Below are 15,073 nucleotides of genomic sequence, written 5' to 3'. Positions count from 1 at the left end.
GCAGCATTGTAGGATAGCCACACCAGTGCAGCAACTTGCTGGACAACAACTCGGTGCCATCCGGATCTCGGCGCGTTGTGCTGCCTTCGGCCTATTCGCACATCGGTCCGCTACTGACGCCGCCTCACGTGCCAACGGATTTTCTACGCTTTTTGTAGCCCTATGCCGCATAACAGGTCATGTGACTTGTTTATAAAACTTTTCATTGGTTCATTTTACTTTTGGTTTCCTAATGATGGAAGGCTTGGTCATATGACCTAAAAATAACACTTTTCATTGGTTTAGAACATTTTTTTTTCCCAAACGATGAAAGCCCCACCTTGTTTCTGGATGTTTCAGACTGAAGCTGGCGTCAGCATGAGAGCACCACCATCTCGTGGCTCCGTCGTGGTCATTCCGCGAGCAATCATGGCAGCCGCTCCCCACCGGAAGCCTGCAGGAGTCGAGGGCCCCCAAGACTTTTGTAGAATCTTCACGGCTGAGGGGACGCTTTCGAGAATGGGATCCAAGACCTAGCAGACAAGCGTCCGAGTTCCAAGGTGTCCCAGGGCCATTTTAGTGGACCAGGCCCAAAAAGGAAAGAGCCTGCCGCCATTTTAAGAATCCAATGGCAGCCGCCTATCGCTGCACCGCAAGAGTGGGCGCAACTCAACTACATGGTGAGCGAGACGCTGTAGCCGCAAGAGCGGGCGATAAACAGCTGAATGGAGGATGAGGCACAGTGTAGCAAAAGCGGGCGGAATGGCAACTGAAACGGTAAAGGGGGGCCCCAGTACAGCAGACAAGCCTCCAGCTGGGGAGGCCCGTTCACGCCGCCTCCACCACGCCCCCCCCCCCCCCGGGCGCCCCACGCCGTTTTTCGGAGCAGCATTGTAGGATGCCAAAACAAGTGCGGCAAGTTACTGGACATCACCTGGGTGCCATTCACATCTCAGCGCGTTCTGCTGCCTTGGGACTATTCGCACAACAGACCGCTACTGACGAGGCCTCCCCCCGCACCACCCGGGACGCCCCACGCTGTTTTTCTGAGCTGCATTGTAGGAAACCAAAAACCAGTGCGGCACCCAGGTAACATCACCTGGGTGCCGTCCAGAACTCAGCACGTTGTGCTGCCTTGGGACTATTCGCACAAAAGACAGCTACTGACCATTGTTGCTTCTTTTTGCCAAAAAATGTTTAAATGTATTTACAGTTTTTTTTGCGTTAGTTATATTTATAAAGTTAATAAAGTTTTATAATCCTACTTTGTTGGAGTACTATATATTTTTTAAAAATCGGGTGAATGGGGCCCTGAATCGGGTTATTGTCATGTGTGGGCTTTGGAAGTGTGCTGCTACAGGATCGGACATTTCAAACTCAAATGCACGTTCTTTTTCTTACCTTTCCGAAGCATGGAGCGCAATAGCAGGCAGAGAAAGGGTGATGCAAGTGTTGAACACTGCCTGGCCTGGCAAGTTACTGGCAGTGCCCCCCTCCCCCACCCCCCCGCCCGCTCCTGAAAGAGGGCACACACACACCGCCGCCCCGAGTACTTCACATATCTTTAAAAGACCATGCGCTTGTTAATGAGGCTTAAATGGTTTATCACCCCTGCTAGAGCCCCTGCATCGGCCCTCTGACGTTTCCTGGAAGAATTAGCACGTAACACAATACCAAGCCCTGTCAGCTGAAACCCCCGAGGAATCGGGTTTTTGCGTGCAGGAATCGGGAGGCGGGAGACTAGCACTGAAATCGGTAGTCTCACGCCTGAATCGGGAGGGTTGGCATGTCTGGATTCTCTGCAGCTGGGGCCATAAACTACATCCGCAGGGCTAGGTGATAGCCTGGGACCGGCCTGGACAATCGGACACAGAGGAAGAGGAGTGTCAGAGGGTGCGGTAGTGAATAGGGTGAAAGGGAGGTGTCGGGCGGGCACAGGGTGTGATTCTCAGGGAAGAGCAGCGCAGATGGGGGGAAGTTTATGGCCCATGCATGAGAGAGAGAGCGGGGGTGACCAGTGCGTGGGGGAGATGCTTGCTGAGAATCGACGGCGTGCAGAGAGTGGGTCTGGTCAAGGCATCTAAAATGGCTGCCATGCACGACAAAATTGTGCCATTGGAAAAAAGGCAAGATGGCGCATACAATGTTTATCAATAAGGATTCATTTATAACAAAATATTTTATCGCAGTGACAAATTGGCGGTCAACACTTCCTGATTTCCTTCGAATCGAACGTTAACAGACGTCACGCAGCAAAAAAAAAAAAAAACGCTCACGCACAGCCGCTGGAAGACATGTATCAACATATATGAGCCTCCTCAACCACCCTCAGAAAACATAAGGGATCAGGATACGTCTCCCGCACCCCCTTATACCTAGTAATTTAATTAAAACGAAACACAAAATGGCGAATTCCCGTTTCGCTACCAGTTTGCGGCCCAGTTCGCGGCCCGAGAAGCACTTCTACCGTGAAAAATCTTTTTTTTTTTATTTTCCCCATGGGACCCTTTAATAACCCCAACATCATTCCTAGGGGGTCAAGAGGGGTCTACCTTGCCCCCTTTCATTAAATTCCCACTTCGTTTTTCACCTCTTCTTCTCTCTCGATCCTACCGAGAGATAAGATGGCGCACGCACAGCCGCTGGAAGACATATATCAACATATATGAGCCTCCTCAGCCACCCTCAGAAAACATAAGGGATCAGGATACGTCTCCCGTACCCCCTTATACCTAGTAATTTAATTAAAACGAAACACAAAATGGCGAATTCCCGTTTCGCTACCAGTTTGCGGCCCAGTTCGCGGCCCGAGAAGCGCTTCTACCGTGAAAAATCAATTTTTTTTCATTTTCCCCACGGGACCCTTTAATAACCCCAACATCATTCCTAGGGGGTCAAGAAGGGTCTACCTTGCCCCCTTTCATTAAATTCCCCCTTCGTTTTTCACCTCTTCTTCTCTCTCGATCCTACCGAGAGATAAGATGGCGGCCGCTCCGGACTGTTTAGAATGTTGACAGACAACGGAAAGCCAATCAGCTTCGCATCGCAAAGTTCCGTTTCGCGAAAAGTAAGCGGACCGGAGCGCAGCCCGGAGCGCTGTTACAGATATATATCTTGTTTTGAACGTTAATTTCTCAAAATCCACTGGAGCACATATATTGAGACCTAGCAAAGGCACATCGGGCTAACAGTCCCTACAATTTTGCCAAGTTTCGTGCAAATCCATTCAGCCGTTCGAGCTAAAAGTGAGGCCAACCGCCCTATGGAAATTAACATGGGAAAAACGCGTTTTGGGACCCCCCTTTTTTCTCGGCCCCCCCTTGACGAAACCCCCCCAAATTTTCAAGGGCTGCTCAGAAACAAATTGTGCCATTTTCCTGAAAATTTCAGCCAATTCCGTCCACAAACGCCAAAGTTATTAGACATAGAATTTTCAAAAGTCCCATAGGGAAAAAATCCTAACTATATATACCTACTGGCGACAGCCAGTAGGTTATATATATATATATATATATATATATATATATATATATATATATATATATGAAGCACAATCCTCGAACCTCCACGCTGACAGCGCAGCGCGGCGAAAGAAGAGGGCAGACCCCACGTTTTGCAGGCAGGATGATTTTTTATTTGAGACCCTTCAAGTGACGCGTTTCGAGTACCACGTACTCTTGTTCCTAGGATGCTTGATTTCGGTCCAGGAAAGACATGGCTTGGCAGTTCGGGCTGAACTGTTCCCATGAGGCACAGGGTCAAGGCTGATTTGCATATGGCCATGTCTGAACTGGGGTGGTGTGGAGTGCAAAAAAACAATGGATTTAGGCCCAGATCTCTGTACTGGGGTGAATGTATGACATTGTTCTGCATTCTGTCCATCAACTGTTATTTTTGCAATTGTCACCCCGAGTGGGATGGGTATCCTCCGACGCGAGTCCCATGCTCTCCACACCACCGGAGTCAAGCTATCCTGGCTGAAGACAGCTGATGTAATGTAAACAACAAGGACCCCCTGTTCGGAATTGATGATTCCTTAAGACAGGGAAATGAACTGTGTGTGTATCATAGCATAATAACAAGCAGAAGGGAAGGAAACATGCAAAGAGGAACCACAAAAATACTTAAATGTAAGAAAGACACTTTTTCATTTAATCAATATTCATATTAAAAACAAACATACATCAATGATAATATTACATAAAATCCAACAAATAACATAAACACACAAATTATACAGTATTTACAAAAATTTATAATGTATTAAAAAGGACCATAAAGTGGCAATCAATGTTTTCCGACGCGCGTTTCGGCGTTACAAGGACGCCTTCTTCAGGAGCCACAATTTCTGTCTGCAAAGTATAATTTGAAAATAAAAAATGAAAACATAATCAATTTCATAAGTTAAAAAATAGTTATCATCTAAGGCACCATATCAAAACAACATTTCTTGTGTCTATAACATAACTTTTTCAAAACATTCATCAGAAAATACAATAAAATTATCTAACTAATGACAGACCAGATTCCTAAATGAAACACCTTCCCTATTTGAGCAGTTGTATAGTAACTAAGCATGGTAAGAGTGTGCGAAGTTGGTTCGAGGTTTGGATGGGGGCGGCCATTGGGTTCGTGTGCTCTGTCCTGGGGAGTGGGGTTGGGGAAGTGTTTCAGTTTTGGGAATGTTCGGGGGGGGCAACTGCAATGGGGGGGCCATGGACCTTTGTTGTTTGATTCGGACTGTACGAAGTTGGAATGGGGACATTACCTAACTTGAAATGCCTAACGTGGAATGTCCGGGGGCTGCGGACCATGGTGAAACGTCACAAAGTCCATGCATATCTGGTACGCAGGGGGGTTCAGATTGCTATGCTCCAGGAGACTCATCTCACCAAAAAAGAGTGCGCTGCCTTGCAGAAAAGATGGCGGGCCAGGTGTTTGGCACCACTTACTCAGCGTATGCCAGGGGGGTGTTGATCTGGGTGAGGGCGGGGATACCCTTTCAAGTGCTGAACCAAGTAGTAGATCCGGATGGCAGGTTTGTGGCGGTGGAGGGGAGGTTATATGGACGGGATGTGGTTTTCTGCTGTGTCTATGCACCGAACACTGACCAAGGCCGATACTTTGATGGTCTCTCGGGGTCCTTGGCCTCTTTCCTGGCGGGTCCGATAGTGTTAGAGGGGGACTTCAACTCGATTACGGATGTTACTCTGGATAGGTCCCATCCCCCCCTAGTAGACTCTCCGGTGCGCAGGCTGGCCGCGCACAGGAAGGACTGGCAGGAACGATGGGGGTTGCTGGATGTCATGAGGGAGCGGCACGGGGGAGCCAGGGATTATTCCTTTTATTCCGCTCTCCATGATCTACATGTCAGGATCGATTCGGTGCTTTGCGGGGGATCCCTAGCCCCGTTGATTACCCATTCGGGGTACCTGGCTAGGACTATATCCGATCATAACCCCCTATTGGTGCACATTCAGTGGCAGAGGGAACGCTCAGTGATACCAACATGGCGGCTTCGGCCGGAGACGCTAGAGGATTCTGTGTTCAGCGATGCGGTTCGGCAAGGCATTGATAGTTATTTCGGAGTGAATGAGGGCACGGCTGCGAGTAGGTCTACTGAGTGGGACGCAATGAAAGTGGTTGTGAGAGGGGTGTGTTTGGGTAGGTTCTCAAATGCTCGTACGACTGTGCTGAATGACCTAATGAAAGCGGAAGAAACTTTGAGGGACTTGGAGCGCCGCAGGCCGGCTAGGCCAGGTTTACAGGCCCAGTTGTTGGAGGCGAAGGAAGTGGTTGCCACTGAGACGGAACGTTTGAGGTGCTATGACTATAGGCAGTACATCATCAGGGCACACGCAGAAAGGGACAAGGTGGGTACCCTCTTGGCCAGACTAGCTAACCCGGAACTAAGGGGCTGCCCGATTCTCAGCATTAATAACGCGCAGGGTGAGATGGTGTACTCCCAGGCAGCGGTATTGGAACGATTTAGGGGGTATTACGAGGAACTATACCGGAGTCAGCTGGGAGTAGGGGTTCAGGACATCGCGGACTACCTGGGGGAGAGGCAGCTTCCGGTCCTGGACGAGGACGACGCGAGGGAGCTGGGTAGCCCGATCACGCTCACAGAAATACGGGTGGCCATCAAACATATGGCCCGCAACAAGACGCCTGGGGTGGACGGACTGCCAATTGAATTCTATCAACAATATATGGACAGCCTGGCGCCCAGGCTGCTGGTGGTGTACACGGAAGCCTTCGAGACGGGGGTATTGCCTGGGTCCATGCGGGAGGCCTTGATTGTACCGCTCCTCAAGCCTGGCCGGGATGCCGCGGATGTGAGGTCTTATCGCCCGCTGTCCATGTTGACGGTGGATTATAAGATCCTGAGCCGAATCCTGGCCACCAGGCTGGCCCCGCATATGACGGGCCTGGTACACAGGGACCAGGCCGGGTTTATACCCACGAGGAGCACGGCGCTGAATATCCGCCGCCTGGTGGGAATAATGGACGCCATCTTGGACAGGGAGGGAGCACCGGCGGTTCTGTCTGTGGACATCGAGAAGGCCTTCGATAGCTTGGAATGGCCTTTCTTGGAGGGAGTGCTAGAGAGGTTTGGCATGGGCGAGGGGTTTCGGAGGTGGACGAGGGTCTTATATACCTCGGCGACGGCGAGAGTACGATTGGGCGGCCTGGTGTCTGCGGCGTACCCGGTGGGCAGGGGAACACGACAGGGGTGTTCTCTCTCCCCCCTATTGTTTGCCCTGGCGATGGAACCCTTGGCGGTCCATGCGAGGTCAGGTGACCGATACGCGGGGATAGTTAGCGGCGGGCAGTGGCATTATATATCGCTATACGCGGATGACTTGCTCCTGTACCTAGCTGACACCTCGGGGGCATTGGTTGGAGCGATGGATCTGTTGTCTGAGTTCGGCCGGCTGTCGGGCCTTAAGGTCAATTGGGCGAAGACTTGTGTGTTCCCGCTGCGAGCGGGATCGCCAGCCCCTAGCAGCGATTTGGGTGTGGTATGGGAACCCTCTTGCATCACCTATTTGGGTGTCCGCATTTACCACGCGGCTGCGGACCTATTGGAGGGCAACATTGGCCGCTGTGTCCGGGCGCTGCGGGGCAGCTTGTCTTGGAAGAGCGGACGCTCCGGCTGTGCTGGCAAAGGAGCCTTCGGAGGGCGAGGGCATCGCGGCCTTATGCCCCGGAGATCCCGGTCGGAATGTTGACGGCATTGCCGCACGGAGGAGATTGGTCCCCGTTGCTGGATTGGGAGGAGGCGGGCCTGCAGGTGGTGGGCGACTTGTACATAGATGGGGCTTTGGCGCCGTTCGAAGTGCTCCGGGACCAGTTCGGGCTACCTACTGGGGGCTTCCTCCTACACGCGGCAGTAGTGGCTGCCATACAAAAGCATTGGAAAGAGGGGCTCCTGGAACCCACGACGACTATGGCGTGCCAATATGTGGTGATGGCGGCTGGTACGTTCAAAGCTGTGACGTGCCTCCATAATAGGATGCTGAACGAGGGGCTGGAACCACTCCAAGGGCTCAAGGCTAAATGGGAGGTGAGCGTCGGCCGGCCCATACCGGATACGGCATGGGGCCACATTCTGCGACGCACGTGGAAGGGCACTAGAAACGCGCGTTTTCAGCAGGTGCATTTCTATGTGCTCCATAGGGCCTATTTAACTCCTGAGAAATTACAGCGGTACTTTCGGGTGCCGGATGCCTGTTGCCCGCGATGTTCGTCCCCGGGAGCGGACATGGACCACTTGTTTTGGGGGTGCCCACAACTGGGGACCTATTGGGTGGAGGTAGGGGAGCTCCTGAATGAAGTGACTGACAGGGAGGTGGAATTCGACATGGCGGCGTGCCTATTGCTCTGGTTCCCGCATACTAAGCACACCAGGGTGACAAGCAAATTCATAGATCTGGGCCTGATATTGGCACAGAGGGAAATATCATGGCATTGGAAGTCCAGGGGGGGACCCTCACTGCGTAGATGGAAGAATGAGCTGTTGCGGTGGTCTGACTGCGAGAGTGTGCTCCGGATGAAGCAAGCTGTGAAGTTGGGGAATGAGAAGGCATTGGATGCGGCGCGTGCATGGGAGTTAGTGGTACAGGCTTTGCGTGATTCTTTGATAGAGGATGTGGATGGCGAGAACTAAGCCGCTGGACACCGCGGGGCGAACACAGAAATATGGTACCGCGCACTGTAGTGGACCCATCCAATTCGACAGAACGAGGCACGCACCTTAGCAGTTGCCAGGGGAGGGAGGGCTTTGGGGGGGTCGGTTCTAGGGTGTTTGGGGAGGGCCGGAAGCCATTAGTTGGTCGCTTGCTAGGGCCTTGGATCTACTGGGTGGATATTATGTGGAGGGTAGAATGGCTGGGTAGAGCGGCCAGGTATGACGGCCATAGCGCCTAGGGCAGGTCCCGACAAGGGCGACGTCACTGACTATCACGGGAATGGCTGACGGGAATGTTATTGTGGGTGGGGGGGTAAAAGCAGATACGTAAAACGATCTTTCAACCAGGGTCCCTATGGGACGTGCACTGTGATGTGTTCCTCTTGAGCGATATAATATGCCGCCCGGCCTCCGGGATGCGGGCTGAATGGCTGTGTATGACTGGGAATTCTTATTGGACGGGGGGACCCCACAAGTGTACTGGCTGAACAATTGTATCCTGTGGTTTATAACTCTGCAATAAAAATATATTTAAAAAAAAAAAAGGTGAATGTGAACGAAAAGACTTTGAGAAAATATTCTCCGTTACAAAAGTATGGACACTGAGCCGTGTTAAAAACGATATTTTTTTTTTTTAGCCACCCATCGACTTGAGGAGTGGCATGACCTTGGGAAGAGAAGGCCTATGTGAGATGAGAAGATTTTAGTGCCCTTTATCCTGTCCGCTGCACCGATCAGCAGCAAGCCTGTGTTTTTCGGATTCTCTGGTTGGATTTTGTCTACAATTTGGGGTGATTGTGCACCTCACCATAATCCTTTGACAAGTTAATCATTTTTGAGAATACAAGTAAAAATGGCAAAACCCACATTCATCTTATATTGCCCAAATTGGAGCACTTTTTCAATCTGATCTGAGATTCAAACATTAAGGAGAATTGTAACCTTATTTCGAGTGAATTCTGAGGGCCCCTGTGGAAGTGTTCCATTGCCTGTTACGATGCCCTTTCTGGGGATATGGGGTTGGACTCAGTACTGAATATGATGCAGGGGTTTCACTATTACTTTGAGGCAAACTTTAAGGGTAAACATCAGAAGCCATCCATTCCAGCATTAGCAGAAACTTCGTTTTGATGCTTGCATCTTCCGCTCTGTCTATTCTCTCACATGGCTTTGTATCATGAGGTGGCTGGTTCATTCAAGCTCAGCCCACAGAGCTCTATTTCCCTATACATGCATCCAGCCATTACTTACCTTTCCAACCATTGAGATGGTCAGCTGTCCTACTGTAGTAGGATTACTAGCAGTAGCCTAGTAGTGAACAGGCTGCCTGTCTGATTGTAGGACCTAGCTTATTACCTAATCTGGCATAATCTTACCTGCAGATAACGTTTCTTTCTACAGTTGTTCATCCTCCTAGTGCCTGCTATCTCAGTCTCTACTCCATGTTCCTAAAACCCTTTGCCTTATACACTTCAAAGGGTTAGCGCTCCTTGTTTTCTTTGAATGGCCCTCTCTTTACTTTCCATCCTTTGCTTGCCTTCTCTCCGACTCGTTGGAGTATGCTGTATTGTTAGTGTGCGCTATGCCATTAATGTATTTCTGCATCTGTTTTCACACCTCATCTCGAAGCTCCACCCTGCAACCGGGCAATACATACTGTCCTCTAACTCATCTGCTAATCCAGCAAACCACCTGTATGACGTCCACACCTCCCTCCCACTAAGGATTACACCTAGCGCCTACTAATTTAATCCATCACAAAGGCAGTGGAGGAAATGCATGCAATCGTCTCCTTGAGAGCAGACGACTGATTCCATTAACCGAAAGCCACTGAATAAATACTAGCCTTTTGTTCTGGAGCAGCGTGCTGCCTGGCGTAAAGCTCTTTAATGCCTTATCGGGGTAGTAAGCGCTATATACATTCTATTACAATACAACACATTTATCTCTGCCTGCTCGGACTTGCATGTCATTCTGTGCTCCTCTACTTCAGTGCTCGTGAGTGGTGATGGATCATGGAATCATTGTATTCACTAGTGTCCTTGTCTGGTTTCAATGCAGGGTCCATCGAAGAAAAGATCTATCAGCGACAGATCAGTAAGCAGGGTCTCTCCGGTGCAGTGGTTGACATGACAAAGACCTCAGAGCACATCCGGTTTTCTGTCGAGGAGCTTCGAAACCTTTTTACACTACATGAAGATTCAGACTGTGTGACACACGACCTGCTGGACTGTGACTGTGAAGGAAGGAAAGAGCAATCTGGTAAGTTTTATTTCCACTGACTTTTGGGCGAGGATGAGGGGAGCTGGATGCAGCCCAGTCCCCTCACCCCCTCCTGTCGGGCGAAACAGCATAGATCAGAAACCACAACAGACTGTTAGTGTGAAGTGCCTCATTAATGGGACAGGGGCATATCCCACTTTGCAAACCTCTGGCGACATGCCTTACAGACTAAGTATAACCTCTCTATGCATGTACTTAACCATTATCCCCACCTTTAATAACCACTTTTATTAATTACCTAAAGGCAACCGTCCCAAGAACTTACTCTGGCATCCCTGAATACCATAACCCCCTTGGCCACCACCCCTTTCAATCAACTTCTGCATTTATGCCATCACGACATCCAAAGCACACCTGCCGACCCTACCTTGAGCTGATCTGCCCTGCCAGTAGTGTTACAAAACATCAGTGTATCCTAAACCTATCCTTAAAATCCTGCCACGCGATAGCAGCACTTACACATCAGCAACAACCTGTTTTATAAAACCAATACCCCCCCCCCCCACCTGTGCTATCAGCCTCCTACCATCAATTACTTGAGAAACTAAACCCATATTCTAAATATTTTCCAATTAAGTTGGATGGGTAAGAGCAAACTAAACTCTCCCACCTGCAGGTTGCTGATGTGGCGTTGCCTACTTAGCCTCAAAAGAACTACAATGCCCTATTAACCCCACCGACTCCACCCCCTGCAATCCACTAACCAGTCTCACCCACTGTTATGGCAGGATCGCACCACCTGCCCTAAAAACCCAAGTGTGAGAGGGGGGCAAAAAGCGCCTGATGACATCTGCTCCCCAAGCCCAGATTGTTTACTGTCATGACCTGTAGCAGACGTCCCACAATTACTTTAACATTATAAATTAACTCATTAAATAACTGCCCCCCGCATAAACAAAAAGGATATAACTCTGTTACTTGACTATAAATTGACTCAAGATATAACTTGCTAAAAAAAGAATAAATAAATAATCTCAAAATCTCACGTGGAAGTCACTTCTATTATTAGTGAAGCCATACAGGGGGGGAGTGTGGTACAGGTATACGGGCTCTCACTGGTCAAAATCTGAAGGCACAATGCCTTATATTAACCCAAAGGGGATGTTGCTAATTATTCAATTTGACCTACCTTAAATACCTTCAGTGAGCTCTTAAACTATCATAAACAGCACTTCTCTCTCACAAATAATGTGTTAGCCAGTGACACCAGAGGCTGTGTTACATAAAGTGCCGCATGGGCATAACAATCAAGTGTTTTCTATTTCTGTGCCCCTGTGGCACTCTGGTGTTCTAGAATGGTCTGCAGATGCTTGCATAGCCCGGTATGTAATACTGATCAGGCTGGCGATACATATGAGCTGATGTGATTTCAGGGGACATTACCTCATTTGAATTGTGACGTAGGCCTATGGTATTGAGGCAACAGTTTGCCTTTGCACCCGTGCTGTATTATAGATGTCGACGCAGAGGCAAAGATGCTCTCAGGGGCCCCATTGACTGTGTGCTACAAAGAAGCACAGTGAGTGCGACCCTCCGAGGGCGACCCTTGAAAATGGGGTAAGTGGGTAATTTGGACCCTTCAGCAGGGAGATTTATGTCCCAGGCCTTGAAGCCGGCTGCAGAGTGAAAGCTGGACCAGGTGTTTCAAACAGCTGGTCTGCCTCTCATTAATAGGGGGGCAACACATTAATTGGCATGGAGCACACTGACGAAATCCACTCCCAGACGACATTATTAAAGGTGTACTGTGGTGCAACCCAGGGCAGTGCGCCCTATACATAATACATCAATCCACGCTGCTCTGCCATTCAGAGACCGCAGGAGACTTCCAGTCCCGTACTATATTCCTTTTTAGGTCTCGGCCTGATCCAGCGCATGCGCTGGTCTCGGCCGAGACATTTTGGGGCTCTGAAAAATGCTACTTTGCGGGCTATCAGCTTGCTAGAACGCGCACAAGAGCACGCGCGCACATGCGCATTATAGCACACTGATCGCCGGCATGGTAGCACTTGCTGTGACGTGTGTGCACACCACGTGAGTCACCACTCGTGTTTTTTTTTTATTTCATTTCGCGGCCGCCAATACTTGTTAATTTTTTGCTTCTGGCCGCGCTTCAACTCCACCCCCCTCCCTCACCGCAAGATCACGTGCATGTTCAATTTCAGCACGCCCGTGATTTAACTCCCTCACCACAGAGCAACCCCCCTCAGTCACTGCAAGATCGCGTGCATTTTCACTTCCCGGTCTCAACCACTCCCTCGGATCACAGTGCACCCTCTAGTGTTAACCTTCCCTTGTCCTCTCCTCTGCTGAACCTCACGCCTGCATAGGGAACCAAGTCCCCACTTTCATTCTCGCCCCTCGTCTCGGCTTCCCTACAAGCGCTAAAGTATTGGCATTTCCAGGCTGCTAGCATGCGCCTGTGACCTGCACCGGCTCTGCTGTTTCCCGAGACTTGCAGCCCAGGCGAGTGCTGCTACCAGCACAGGCTCTTCAGTAATAGTTTCTTGTATTTTCACTGTTGCTACAAATGTATCTAAGTTATTAGCTGGCAGCTGCACAGAAATTCCCGCCCGTGGCGCCGGCGCTACTGAGTCACTCAGACTACAGCCTGGGCCTAAGGTCACAGGTCGAGGTAGTCGCTGTGCCCAATACCAGGATGCGACCTCCGTTGGTTTCATTCAATCAGTGAGTTCCACTTCCAGCATGGCGCGGGGCAGAATCGTTCTAGCCGAGAGTGGCGGGCAAATTAACTGTCTCATTCCGCCGCAGCAGATCAAAAGAGAGTGTGAGGCTCAGCCAGGTCAACGTAACAGAATTGGCAATGCACTCTGTGTGCTAACAAAAACAAGCCATACATCACAGGGTCGTTGATGTACGTCACTGGCACCCGGGCCCTGTTTGCTATCCCGCCTGGGGTGACCCGAGGAAAGGATCACTGCTGCTTAAGGCGCGCCCACCGGAACACAACATTCAGGGGTCCTCGAATGACTGAAATCTGCCACTTGAGATTCTCGAGGATAGCTGCCTGTGGCTCGCCGTGTGTTATGAGACGGCTTTAACTGCGACTCGGAATGGCAGCACTCGGGTGAGTCGTGCATTCTTTCTGCTTAGAGTTCACACCTTTCCAAGAGAAAAAAAATACCGGTCAAAATTGTTTTTTCAAGAGTCTACAAAGGCCTGGATCCTGGGCATCATGACATACTAACGAGACAAAATCGTATTTAGTCATTGGTAACATGCAATTTCTGTGTTAATTAGTATTAGTCATGGATAGGACAGATTTAAACGTGCCAGCTTTCCATTTATATTTGTGAAGTATACAGATAAACGGTAAAAATATATGCCCGCTGTCATTTTGCTTATTCTTGTACTGGCTGGAACATCATAGCAACCGTGTGTTTATTTGATCTCTGCAGCACGTACTGTATTAGTCTACAGAGTGCTTTGCATCTTATCTGGGGTAAAAGGTGCTACATAAATTCTTCAAGCCAACACATGAATATATTTTCACTTGCTTCCAATTTTATTGCCGTTTTGTTTTACTTCAACGACTGTGATTAGTAAGACACTGTTATTAAGTTGAGATATATTTCCAAAAACCACCGCCTGTAAATATGTAAAATTGTTAGTTTAATACGAAATATCCCACCCTTTCTATGCTCTGCTCATTTCAAACACATTGGCTAGCTTTCCTGCTGCACTCATGGTTTACTGTATAACCAGTTTGGCAGAGCGTGTTATGACTGTGAAAGGTGGCAGTGCCCTATATTTCATCACATAATACGGAGAAAGGGCAAAGTCCTGGTCTTGGTGCCGATGACGTCACCCAACTGCTTCCAGTACAGGTCTCCATTGTACAGTATCTGTAACTTGTAAATAGGAGTACACAAACGTGTACACAAGGATCACACAATTGCCAGATGATGTGGCGACGCCGGGATTAGTGCATAGGTTACGGACCAGCCATTGAGCCGCCACGGCAGACATTTCCCTTCTTGCGGACATCCACCATCTCTTTATTCTCTGAGATGTTCGCATTGAAGGGCTCCCTCAGCAGCAATGCAATAGTTCAACGCCTCGTCAGGGGTAATAGGCGCATTATGAATGCAATCACAATACAGGGGTTCCGCATGCCCCGGCCTGGGAATCCTCCAGAGCACCTTAGGCTGCCGACAGTGGCTGCCGACAGTGGCTGCCACCCTCTGAGTTTTCTTAAAGCAGCTGCTATTTTTCACACTTGCCAAATACTCCCCGCAAATGTGTTCAGGGTGTGACTGGCCTGGTTCCCCACGCCGTGCTTAAAAACATGTTTGGTTGAAATTGTACACATCAGGCAACACGTGTTGTATTTGGGGTGTGCCTGGTTTGCTCAGTATTTGTAATGCACTAGGTCTGGCATTTGCGAGGTTTTGAGCTATTCACATTGTAAATTACAATGCCTTTTATGTTTGTTGCGCACCGCTTGTAGGTTTTCAAACACGCACTTTCTACTTATGGTCAATGCTTACAAGAAGCGAAGCTGGTAATAACTGTGCCGCTTTTACTGCCAGCCTTGCTTCTTAGAAGCAACAACTAGAAGTACAAACTGCGTGTTTACGCACAGCTTGCAGGGTT

General features: G+C 49.5%; 1 protein-coding gene across 3 annotated transcripts in view; it reads left to right on the top strand.

The window, feature by feature from the left end:
* The window catches only part of RAD54B (RAD54 homolog B), a 694,602-nt gene that overhangs the window by 659,237 nt on the left and 20,292 nt on the right, over positions 1–15,073 (top strand). For 2 of the 3 annotated variants that reach the window (XM_086966002.1, XM_086966001.1), the window contains exon 14: positions 10,235–10,435. The exons of the other annotated variant lie outside the window; for it this stretch is intronic. In XM_086966002.1, coding sequence (XP_086822128.1) covers positions 10,235–10,435 — 201 coding nt within the window. The remainder of the gene's footprint in view (positions 1–10,234; positions 10,436–15,073) is intronic. 3 annotated transcript variants of the gene reach the window in all.

Source organism: Lissotriton vulgaris, chromosome 4_1 (genome assembly GCF_964263255.1).
Source record: "Lissotriton vulgaris chromosome 4_1, aLisVul1.2, whole genome shotgun sequence".
Classification (NCBI taxonomy): domain Eukaryota; kingdom Metazoa; phylum Chordata; class Amphibia; order Caudata; family Salamandridae; genus Lissotriton; species Lissotriton vulgaris.
The sequence above is the reverse complement of the archived record's forward strand: the minus strand, read 5'-3'. Positions and strand labels throughout refer to the sequence as shown.